The following is a 12,377-nucleotide window of genomic DNA, read 5'->3' on the forward strand; positions in this document are numbered from 1 at the left end:
CACTCTTAGATCATAGATAGGAAAAAATAACTTTAAAAAAATTAAATAAAAATCATAATGAATAAAAAAGTAAAAGGTAAAGAAAGTGCTTGAACCTTTGAACCAAATAAAGGCAGAGCACTGAGTCGTCCAGCTGTTGTGTTGAGTGAACCAATTCATTGGTTACTGTGTTAAATACCCAGATTTTTCTAGCTTGTGTGCCAAGAAGAATATGATCCTGGTTAACTGGCAACAGGCAAAGAACTCTGCCGTCCCTGAACATAGTACCCATGCCCTGTAAAATCAATCAGAAAAATAGTTGTTTACTAGTTATAACAAATCTAATGAAAGTTTCTTAAGAAAAAAAAATCTCACAGCATGTAACAATGAGAAATTATATTAGTTATCAATATACCAATAGAATTTATCACACCAACAAGTGTATTTCTAAAAAATAGTACAGAATAATAAAACTGAAATCACCTGATTCAGGTCAAAAATAAAAAAAAGCCATGAACAACATAAAGAAATAAACCGGGAGTGATCTCTCCTAAACATTCTCGAATATTCTTATATAACACTACGGGGGATGGCAACTCGGGATTTAGACAATATTCTTAATCCATTTTTAAATACTTGAACTTTTTATAATAGAATAGAATCTCGTAGCAAAAAGAATTGCACACCAAGTGAACGCCAAACAAAATGTGCATAATAGTGCGAGATATTATTAGTACTTTATAAATTCACATGCGTTTTTTGAGAAATTGGAAATAGCGTAAATTACTACATCCGATCAACGGAAATTACTCAAAATTTGATAGAAGGCAGAGAATTATATCTTTTACTAATATGTGAAATTTCATTTATCTATCTAAAATACTACTAAAGTTATAGGCTTTTGAAAAATTCAAAGTAGAAAAAGTACCACTTCCGGTTATCAGAAATCGCTGAAAAGTTGAAACGGATCTACAAATTTGATATACTACTTATATATGAAATGTCATCAACCTAGCTGTAACGGTACTCAAGTTATCGTGTTTACAGATACACATACATACACACACACATACACAGACATACGGACAAGATTGCAAACTATGTTTTTCCAACTCAGGGAGGTGTAAAACGTCGAGATTTGCAAAAATCACGATTTTTTTTTGCATGATTACAATACTTTCTCTATACTCTGTATGTACGAGAAAGTAAAAACGAGAGACATGCAGGCTACAACATACACTGTAATCCACAGACTGGCGACTTCTTTCAGCATTGAGGACTTCATCTCTGTAGTCAAGCAGGTTCAGCCAGGTCAGCTGCATGTAGTCGTTGTCTCCACTGGCAATCCAGAGGCGAACATTCTTGCTGCTCAATAGCTGTAGGGTCAACAACATGTTGGCTGACTTATTAAATATTCCATTATAATCATAGTTTTCTCCAACAGTAATTCTGTTGTTAAATATTTTACTATAATCATAGCACTATCAAACAGTAATACTGTTGTTAAATATTTTACTATAATCATAGTCCTATCAAACAGTAATACTGTTGTTAAATATTTTACTATAATCATAACCCTATCAAACAGTAATACTGTTGTTAAATATTTTACTATAATCATAGTCCTATCAAACAGTAATACTGTTGTTAAATATTTTACTATAATCATAGTCCTATCAAACAGTAATACTGTTGTTAAATATTTTACTATAATCATAGCCCTATCAAACACTAATTCTGTTGTTAAATATTTTACTATAATCACAGCTCTATCAAACAGTAATTCTGTTGTTAAATATTTTACTATAATCATAGTCCTATCAAACAGTAATACTGTTGTTAAATATTTTACTATAATCATAGTCCTATCAAACAGTAATTCTGTTGTTAAATATTTTACTATAATCATAGTCCTATCAAACAGTGATTCAACTAACTCATTTAAAAAAAAAATTTAAAGAATTTTTTAAAAACTCTTCAACACTAAACTAAAAATAAAAAAAACAAATGTGGAAAACTAGTGTACCTGCATTTAATTTGGTTAAAATTGAAGAACAATACTAAAGTTGAGTATCAAACAATTTTTTTTATAGGGCTTCAATAGACTTGACTCAAATTGTAACATTAAAAAATTACAAAATCTAATAAAATAAGACATGAAACAAACCTGAGTGGCAATACATTCAACAGTTGTTCCAACAGACACAGGCAACACCTCACGCAGACTGAAGAGTTCTGCAGAATTTAAACTCTCAAATACTTCTGCTGCCTAGAGGGAAGGAAATTTTTCAAAGTTTTAAAATTTTTAAATATACATAGAGTTACAAAATTGGTTTTAAAATTTCCCAATGTTAAATTTATATTATATAATGATTTTTCACATCTTTTTAAAAAGAAGATTACTTTAGGTCTATAATCAGGAACTTGACTCAAGCACTGGGTGATCAGCTCTTGAAAATCTGGCCATGGTGCACAAGATTTTTGAGTTATGGGTGCTATTGGGAGATTCTGTTAATTAAAAAATCATTAGTTAAATGTGCATTCCATTTTTGGGACAATAGTTTAACTTTTATTAATCTCAACCATGTTAGCTAAATGTATCTCAGTAGACCCAGTGATAACCTAAGTAAAATATGTCTCAGTAGACCCAGTGATGACCTAAGTAAAATATGTCTCAGTAGACCCAGTGATGACCTAAGTAAAATGTGTCTCAGGACACAGTGATAACCTCAGCAAAATGTGTCTCAATAGACCCAGTGATAACCTCAGCAAAATGTGTCTCAATAGACCCAGTGATGACCTAAGCAAAATGTGTCTCAATAGACCCAGTGATAACCTCAGTAAAATGTGTCTCAGTAGACCCAGTGATTACCTCAGTAAAATATGTCTCAGTAGACCCAGTGATAACCTAAGTAAAATATGTCTCAGTAGACCCAGTGATGACCTAAGTAAAATATGTCTCAGTAGACCCAGTGATGACCTAAGTAAAATGTGTCTCAGGACACAGTGATAACCTCAGCAAAATGTGTCTCAATAGACCCAGTGATAACCTCAGCAAAATGTGTCTCAATAGACCCAGTGATAACCTCAGCAAAATGTGTCTCAGTAGACCCAGTGATGACCTAAGTAAAATGTGTCTCAGGACACAGTGATTACCTCAGCAAAATATGTCTCAGTAGACCCAGTGATGACTTAAGTAAAATGTGTCTCAGGACACAGTGATAACCTAAGTAAAATGTATCTCAGTAGACCCAGTGATTACCTCAGAAAAATGTGTCTCAGGACACAGTGATTACCTCAGCAAAATGTGTCTCAGGACACAGTGATTACCTCAGCAAAAGCTTTATCAATTTCACTCTTGAACTCCAGCTCCTCAAATGGGTGCTGGCCCCCTGTTAGCACCATGTACATCAGGACTCCCAAAGAAAAAATATCAGCCTGTAAAAAATGATAAACTGCATTGTAATACACAAACTTTACTTCCTATGCCTTAAGGACCACTAAAATGACATTTTGGCCTATTTACATTCTGTTTAGTAAAATGTTAGGTAAATAGGTTGTTGCCTTGACAAATGAAGCGTTTGTGTGACCAGTGCAATCCCCAGCCCCATTAAAGTTTACTATAACTGTAGTGTGTGACTACATGTGTGCAAGAGAAATAAAACACACCTGAAAGGAGTAAATTTCTCCTCTGACAACTTCTGGGGCTCTATAACCAGGTGTTCCCTCTTGTGCCACCAGACCAAACAAAGTTGTGAACTGAGAGATGCCGTAATCTGCAATCTTTGCATTGATCTATTATAAAATTACATAAAATGTGAGTTGACAATCTTTATTACAAGATGATCTATTAATAATATCTAATAATATCTAAAGACTCACACTTTATTTACTCCGCAACAACTAAATAACAAGAATTATCAATTTGTAAATGGATTTTACTGGGATGCCATAAACTATTTGATAGATTGAATATATTATTCTTTTAGTGATTGTTTACCTTTATAATAATGAAAGTGGCATAAAAATTTTTACACATTAAATAAAAATTAAGGACACAATAATATTCTAAACCTCCTTAACACTTATAGATTATAATTTTTAATAAACTATTTCAATAAAGAAAGAAAATGAGAGCTATTCAAATTTCATAAAATAAAAATGTAATTAAAATCATACCAGTGCGTCTGGTGCTAATGTGAAGATCAAAACATTATCAGGTTTCATGTCCCTGTATATAATCATCAAACTGTGCAGGTAAGCTAAACCTTCTGAAATCTGATAAAAGATATTTAGTTAAACCTTCAGAAATCTAATAACAAAGATTTAGTTAAACCTTTAGAAATCTGATAAAATATATTTAGTTAAACCTTCTGAAATCTGATAAAACATATTTAGTTAAACCTTCAGAAATCTGATAAAATATATTTAGTTAAACCTTCTGAAATCTGATAAAATATATTTAGTTAAACCTTCAGAAATCTGATAAAATATATTTAGTTAAACCTTCAGAAATCTGATAAAACATATTTGATAGTAAAGAACCTGCCCAACATAAAGTACAAATGTTTTAAAAGTAACCTGTTGTGATATTTTCAGTTGTAAAGTCCTGCTCAGCCGAGGTCCAGATCTGAACACCTCCCCCAAAGTTTTGTTTGGAGCGAACTCCATGACGACGAGTCTGACTGGATGGACAGCCACAGCCAACAGGGAGATGACACTGGGATGTTTCAGCCTTCTCAGTATGGTTGCCTGGGTAACAAAATAAGAAATATAAATATTCCAAATAAAACTTTTGAAAAAAAAACAATGAATGAAACAATTCAAAGATAAAATACCTTACACATTACATGCAATAAACTGATATGTGTTTATTACCTCTTGTCGAAGCATTTTGTGAGGATGGATGTCCCCAATTGCACTAAACACCTTGACAGCAACAACCTGATATTTAAAATAATTTTTTTTTTATCAGATGTAAACTTTTAAAAATATTACAATAAACTTTTTACTCAGTTAAATAAGAGTTACCTTTCCCTGGTACTTTGCTTTATAAACTGACCCAAATCCTCCATCTCCACATAGATTCTCTAGACTAGAATAAATTAAAGATAGTTCCATTTATTTCTCTCACAAATGGAACAGATGCCACAGTAACAAGATTAATAAATAACATATAGATTCTATGTGAGTCTGAAATATTTATAATCAACATACAGTTGATATCTTGACATACAAATAAAGGTTCAGCATAAAAGTCTTGAATCAGCGCTACAAGTGTATTTCTTCATAATCAGAAGGTAATTTTACAGTAATATATTTGTTTAAACTAAATTTTAAATTATTTGACAAATCTTGATTTAATTAATAAAGCTTGTTTTTGAAATGTTGTGATATATATATTTGTAATATAATACGTAAAAAATACATGTTTTATAAAACACCTTTCGTAAAATAAGTTATGTACACAGGAATGTAAAATTTTACCCACCGCTGCCTAATTTAATACAATGTAACAAAATTTTACACCACCCATCTCATTTTCAGGTCAATTATACATGCAGAATCCCTAACATAAAAAATGTTTCATTACACAGCATTACATTATTTAGTTTGAATGTCCAGAGTAGCCTACCTTTCTTTGAATTCAAACTGTTCTAGATCTAGATGAAACTGAGGCTCAACATCTGCCAGCATCACATCTGGAGCCTGCAACATTACCAACACATTTTAATATTTGGTTTAAAACAAAAATATTATTCATTTAAAAAGTGTTTATTATTTTTATTTTTAAAACTATATTATTCATTTAAAAAGTGTTTATTATTTTTATTTTTAAACTATAATATTAATTTAAATATTGTAGTTTTTTTTTAAAACTACTGTTATTACCAACTAGTTTTTGTGTTTTGAATTAAAATATCACATCTAATAATATAATAATGTAAAAGAAAATATTATTTAGTTTAAAAAATATATAAAATTTCATAGATTAGTAATAAAACTTAATTTTTGAGGGAGTGGCTTTTGGCCTAACCTCCCTCATTTCAAACAAACAAAATAAATGTGAGAAATATACCAACCAATTTCACTAAGTCCACTGTCCCATTATGGATAGGACAAAATATATCAGTGTGGTTCTCTGAATGCTTCAAAAGATCTTCAAACCTGAAGACATGAGACTGCAAACCTAGTGGTAAATTAAAAAGTTGGATTATTGTTTACTTCTTTGTGCTTTTGTTTTCTATATTTATTTAGTCAGAGTTTCGGTTCAGTGAACTTAAACTGTATGCTCTGTATGTTCAACAGAGACTGGTAAAAAAAAATTATCTCTAGAAGTTTCTCCCACCTGAACAAGCTGTACAAGGCACATATTTTTCCAAGAGTTCTCTCCCCAGCATAGGATCAATGGACACCAGACCAGGGTACCACTCATCAATTAAAGAATCAGCATGATCTACAAGGTAGCCCAGTAGCCTGTGTCAGATTTTAACATTGATTTACACCACACCACAGAGCTATACTAAACCAAATGCGATTAAAATAAACTAAATTACACTATAGGTAGCTAAAATAAATAAAATGTGACTAAAATTAAAATATTTGTAGCTAAACTAAATAAAATGTAGCTAAACTAAAAAAAAAATATAGCTAAACTAAATCAAATGTGCCTAAACTAAATCAAATGTAGCTAAACTAAAAATAAATGTAGCTAAACTAAATAAAATGTAGCTAAACTAAAAATAAATATAGCTAAACTAAATCAAATGTGCCTAAACTAAATCAAATGTAGCTAAACTAAAAATAAATGTAGCTAAACTAAAAATAAATATAGCTAAACTAAATAAAATGTAGCTAAACTAAATAAAATGTAGCTAAACTAAAAATAAATGTAGCTAAACTAAATAAAATGTGGCTAAAATAAAAATCTATGTGTCTAAACTAAATAAAATGTAGCTAAACTAAAAATAAATGTAGCTAAACTAAATAAAATGTGGCTAAAATAAAAATCTATGTGTCTAAACTAAAAAAAGTAGCATTACCTGCACCCATGGGGTGTACTGGGAACTGTCATGTGAATTTCATCAGATAAACCTTTGAAGCTGTCAACCAAGAAAAAGGCAGCCTGAGGAGTAAAATGTGTTTATGTGTTTGTGTGGGAATAAAACATAATCAACACATTTTAAAAATTTAAAGCATTTTAAATTTAAAAAAAAAAAAAAGCAGCACATTAAATATTATAGAGTACTTTTAAGATATTGTGAAAAAAATATTTTTTATAAAAGGAAATTAATTGAACTGTTAATTAAAGGAAATAAAAATTCTTACGTCATTCCACAGAACAAATATTCCCTCCTGCCAAAAATGAACCTGAGGTTTTTCATGCAGGTACAGCATATTCTAAAGAAGTCAATTATATCACCATTAGTGAAAACTGGTCTTGCTTAGAGTTAGCTAAATCTATTGAATGCATCTAAGCTAAGTAACTAACATAAAAGTACAAGCAAGACTGACATGAAATGCATGAAATTAAAGCATGACTGACATAAAAGTACAACTATGATCATGAAACAAACCTCAACAAATTTACTCTCTGTGAACACAATGAGCCTGGTGAGGAGTCGAGACCAAAAGCCAATGGGTGTATGAGGCATGACATAATACCTGAACACTAGTTCTGGTGATAATTTAAAGGGTAAGTTTTACATAAGCTATATATGATGACCAAATTAATAACATCTGCCATTTTTTAAATATTTAAAATAGAGAAAATTCATATATTAGGAATCAATATTATGAATATAATATTATGAATATAATATTATAAAAATAATATTATAAAAAATTTTATGAATTTTTTTGTAACATTGAGGTCGAATTTTATTTATACATAACAACCCAATATGTTACCCCCGTTTTTGTAAGACAAACTTTTTAATACAACATTTTTTAATAATTTAGAAAACATTTTTTTTTTTAAATGGTTTATCTCCTTTTTGATGGGCTGATGCCATTACTATAAACTCATATTTTTAAATTGTGTGTGATTTTCTCCCTTTTTAGCAACCAGAAGTAGTTTCATTAATACAAAAATGATTAGATTTCAATTGCCTTCATGTTGTTTTCTGAGAAACTTAAAAAAAATTACCTTCTTTGTTTTGTATGGGTAGTTCAAAATTTGGTCGCCTGTTTGGAAGCCTGCATGGTATTAGTAGTTCTTCCTCATTTCTTGGGAGTGCTATTTCAAATCTGTTTGAAAATATTTCAAAGAACTGATACTTATCTTTGGAAATATTAAAGTCATGTTTGAAAAGATATGAAATTCTTACTTTTCCAGTAAATGGAGATACTGGGGTATCAAAGATGTCGGGAAAACAAAATGGCTGCTGCCAGAAGTTTCTTTCCCAGTAAAGAGTAAGCCAGCAGAGGATCTTTTCATGACCTGAAAAAATTGTTTTATAAAATTATGATAGCTTATCTTATTAATTCCTTAGGGACAAAACTAGTTCACAAGTTGTGAAACTTACCCCATTTCTGTCTATAAAAGGATTAATTTCTGGCACTGTAACAATTTGTGCCATCATTCGACACAGCCACCCTGGGTTGATGAAGTAGAAGTCTTTCATCTGTAGAGCTGTCTCATTATAGTGCAGCAAGACTCCACTTTCATGGAGGAAGTTGATGGCCTGGAGGATGGAACAAGCATATCACTAAATTTTTCTTTCTATCACAAACACTCATTGCTACAATGAGGATCAGGGCAACAACCATTAACGTAACTAACGTGTCGTCCAATCCCCAACCCCCACCTCTGTGGAGCTACAGCCTACCTGTTTTAATTCTTCATCCTCTAGGTCTATGTTGGCATTCTTGATGAGGCGAATCAGCTGCCCATGTCGTATTACAGGAAAACATTTTTGGACATTTTTTGCTTCTTCATGTAAAAGTTCACCCAGTTTCTGGAAATTGTCAGGAAATTATCTCCAGTAAAATAGAAGAGTTTTAACATTAGCATAAATGATGAAGCTGTATTTTCAGATACAGCTAACTGTGATCGACAAAATATGTAGGTTGGATTAGACTGAGTATGTTTATTTTACAAAATGTAAACATCTTTAATGAACTCACAACATAGCTAGCTGGCACTTTCTGACCCATGACTGGCTGACCTTTCACCTTGAACCTGAATAATTAATTTAAAATATCCTTTTTATATTGTAATGTTAATAAATGTGTATGTGTACTATGATATTAATGATGTGTGTTTATTCATGTTGTTTTAAGACATACAGATAAAGATACAGACATACTCATCAACTGTGTCCTTGACCTTGTTCCTCAGCAGTTGAAGTTCATGAGATTCTTTAGTTAAGTCCACAATAGCAAAACATGTTATGGCAGGGAAACCTTGGAGATACAGTCACAGATTTACTCTCTAATAGTTCTAACATTTATTTTAAAGATTTTTACAGTCACAGATTTACTATCTAACAGTTCCAAAACTTATTTCAAAGATTTTTACAGTCACAGATTTACTCTCTAATAGTTCTAACATTTATTTTAAACATTTTTTGTAGAATTAATTCACTAAATTTAAAATCTTTAAAAAAAATTTTTTTGTCAACCTAGATAAGTGTATCTGTGTTATCATTGAGTAAACTGCAGATATTTAAAAAGCAACCCTCAAAAAACCAAAGAATCAAACCAAAATATAAAAGACAACTACCTGGTTTGTTCATTAGTTTTTGGAGCTTTGATTCAAACTCAACAACAGTGGATTCCCTGTCCTCTAAAAGATATAGGAACAAGTTCAATACAAATCTTAAGCAGCAGATAAATTATCAAAAATATAAAACTAAAGCTTTCCCACAGGAAAAGGGAGCTCATCCACACAAAGTAGATTATAATGAGAGAAAAAGGGAGCTCACCCACAGGAAGTAGATCATAATGAGTTCCTACAACAATGACAGGACACCCTGGTGCACGAGCATGAATGTTGGAGAGCCATGGCTTGAGTTTGTCAATTTCTTCAGTCCCCATGCTGATGTCATACACAACCTACACAAAGTTACAACTTACATTAGGTGCTGATGTCATACACAACCTACACAAAGTTACAACTTACATTAGGTGCTCATGTCATACACAACCTACACAAAGTTACAACTTACATTAGGTGCTCATGTCATACACAACCTACACAAAGTTACAACTTACATTAGGTGCTCATGTCATACACAACCTACACAAAGTTACAACTTACATTAGGTGCTCATGTCATACACAACCTACACAAAGTTACAACTTACATTAGGTGCTCATGTCATACACAACCTACACAAAGTTACAACTTACATTAGGTGCTCATGTCATACACAACCTACACAAAGTTACAACTTACATTAGGTGCTCATGTCATACACAACCTACACAAAGTTACAAATTATGATAGGTGCTGATGAAACAAATGGAGAAACTTCTATGAGACCATCAAGTTTAAATCTCAAATCAGGGAAGTAATTCAAAGTTACACTAAATGTTTAAATTATTCAAATAATGTGATTTCTACCCAACCAGTGAGGTGAAATTAAAAATGTGAACACACCAGATATGGTGAAATTAAAAATGTGAACACATCAGATACTGTAAAATTTAAAAATGTGAACACACCAGATATAATGTTCTGTTGGAGAGAAAGCACTGGTGTGTACTGTAGAAATCTTCTTGTCCAGCAAAGTCCCAGGTGTTCAGGGTATATGTCACACTTTTCCCAAACCTTTGTCTCTCATACCTGAATCAGCAAAAATGTTTGTCACTTTTCCCAAACCTTTTACCTCATATACTTCATCAGCGAAAATATTTAATTAAATTTAAATTTTTTTTTTCAATAAATCTAATGCTAGTGTTGATGTTAAAACTGTATTCAGCTAAGGAGAGTTGGTTAAAAAAACATTTCTCACTTCCAATCCTCCACGATGACACCCACAGTGACTGAAGGTTTCTCTGCTGAGTTGCTCTTGACTTTCTTCTTGAGAGCTTGTAGTAAACTCGACTTCCCCCGTCCTCCATATCCAACCACCATAAGTTTCATTCTATAATAGCGCTGGGCCTAATGGTGGGTAAACAAAGTCATTTTTATCATTGTTTGAAAAGAATTCGACATTTGCAAGATATCCTGATGTAGAACAACAAATTACTAAAGCAGAGATCAGAAAAAATTCAACATTTGCAAGATATCCTGATGTAGAACAACAAATTACTAAAGCAGAGATCAGAAAGAATTTAACATTTGTAAGATATCTTGATGTAGAACAACAAATCACTAAGACAGAGATCAGTCGACCAACCTTTTTTAGCCTGTTGTGGAGGTAGAGAATCAAATCTTTTACACGACCCCTAGTTAGCCCATCATCCAAGTCTAGAGATAAACCATCCATAGGCATCTTGAGATTATTGAAACAATTATAAATAGGATTACAATTTGAAGAATCCAACAAAAAAATACATGTTCTACATGATAAAAAAAAAATTCCATCACCTCCCAGATTTTACTGCATCTGCCCAGCTCGTCTGGCAGACTTGACAAAAATTTGTTGTAGCTCAGGTCCAATGACTGCAGAGCTACCAGATGTCCAATTTCTTTTGGGAGCTGAAGCAAAGTCAATTGTTTTGAAAAACAAAATTCTAACATATGTTTCACTAAAATAACAACATTTATTAAAATTTAAAATTGGATAGGAATCAGTTATGAGAAATGTTCACCTCAGCTATTTTATTGTGAGATAAGTTTAACTTCTCCAACTTGCCCCACATCCGAGATCCATCCAGGTTCAACTAAAATACAAAATATATTAAATAGCAAATAGTTGCCTATCAGAACAAGTTATAAAAAAAAATATGAGGAAAACAATTTGCCATTAAATTAACTTTTCTTTTAATGTTGAGAATATTTCAAACAAACTCACCTTGTCAATCTGATTATGTGACAACAAAAGATCTTTCAGCATTTGTGTCTTCCATAAAGTGGGTGGTGGAAATCCTAAAATCCCATTTGATGAGAGATCAACACTTCTTAGACTGAGAAAGAAATCATTTTTAATAAACTGCATGTTTCAGCTCATTTAATTTTTTTTTATAAATTGTAAAAAGTTTAAACTGCTTTAGCTTGCAGCCAAGTATAATTAACTCTAAAAACATACTTTGGCAGTTCCAGTATAAACTTTGGGATATAAAATGGTTCTTTTTCAGTAATTCTGTTATTGCTAAGTTTGACAGTGGCAAGACGATTCAGATGGACAGCCAAGCTTTCACTGGGCAATAGCTCTATGAAGTCACAAAGTAAAAACGTGTGTTCAAAAAGTAAAAACATGTGTTCAAATAGATAATCTATAGTTTTA

General features: G+C 31.6%; 1 protein-coding gene across 1 annotated transcript in view; it reads right to left on the minus strand.

Moving 5' to 3' along the window:
* LOC131938272 (leucine-rich repeat serine/threonine-protein kinase 2) overlaps positions 1-12,377 on the minus strand; it is a 36,493-nt gene that overhangs the window by 6,783 nt on the left and 17,333 nt on the right. Inside the window, exons 32-62 of the mRNA XM_059296236.1 lie at positions 12,180-12,303; positions 11,946-12,057; positions 11,743-11,814; positions 11,519-11,629; positions 11,328-11,423; positions 10,941-11,089; positions 10,651-10,771; positions 9,909-10,038; positions 9,707-9,769; positions 9,291-9,387; positions 9,109-9,163; positions 8,811-8,939; positions 8,508-8,666; positions 8,310-8,422; positions 8,129-8,229; positions 7,557-7,657; positions 7,309-7,380; positions 7,023-7,105; positions 6,329-6,456; positions 6,063-6,169; positions 5,615-5,688; positions 5,011-5,074; positions 4,858-4,923; positions 4,561-4,731; positions 4,159-4,257; positions 3,649-3,774; positions 3,310-3,417; positions 2,383-2,487; positions 2,147-2,248; positions 1,218-1,355; positions 96-274 (exon numbers count right to left, since the gene is read on the minus strand). Coding sequence (XP_059152219.1) covers positions 96-274; positions 1,218-1,355; positions 2,147-2,248; positions 2,383-2,487; positions 3,310-3,417; positions 3,649-3,774; positions 4,159-4,257; positions 4,561-4,731; positions 4,858-4,923; positions 5,011-5,074; positions 5,615-5,688; positions 6,063-6,169; positions 6,329-6,456; positions 7,023-7,105; positions 7,309-7,380; positions 7,557-7,657; positions 8,129-8,229; positions 8,310-8,422; positions 8,508-8,666; positions 8,811-8,939; positions 9,109-9,163; positions 9,291-9,387; positions 9,707-9,769; positions 9,909-10,038; positions 10,651-10,771; positions 10,941-11,089; positions 11,328-11,423; positions 11,519-11,629; positions 11,743-11,814; positions 11,946-12,057; positions 12,180-12,303 — 3,355 coding nt within the window. The remainder of the gene's footprint in view (positions 1-95; positions 275-1,217; positions 1,356-2,146; positions 2,249-2,382; positions 2,488-3,309; positions 3,418-3,648; positions 3,775-4,158; positions 4,258-4,560; positions 4,732-4,857; positions 4,924-5,010; positions 5,075-5,614; positions 5,689-6,062; positions 6,170-6,328; positions 6,457-7,022; positions 7,106-7,308; positions 7,381-7,556; positions 7,658-8,128; positions 8,230-8,309; positions 8,423-8,507; positions 8,667-8,810; positions 8,940-9,108; positions 9,164-9,290; positions 9,388-9,706; positions 9,770-9,908; positions 10,039-10,650; positions 10,772-10,940; positions 11,090-11,327; positions 11,424-11,518; positions 11,630-11,742; positions 11,815-11,945; positions 12,058-12,179; positions 12,304-12,377) is intronic.

The sequence above is a fragment of the Physella acuta genome, unplaced genomic scaffold (assembly GCF_028476545.2).
Source record: "Physella acuta isolate Inbredline_101_S28 unplaced genomic scaffold, ASM2847654v3 ptg000240l, whole genome shotgun sequence".
Classification (NCBI taxonomy): Eukaryota; Metazoa; Mollusca; class Gastropoda; family Physidae; genus Physella; species Physella acuta.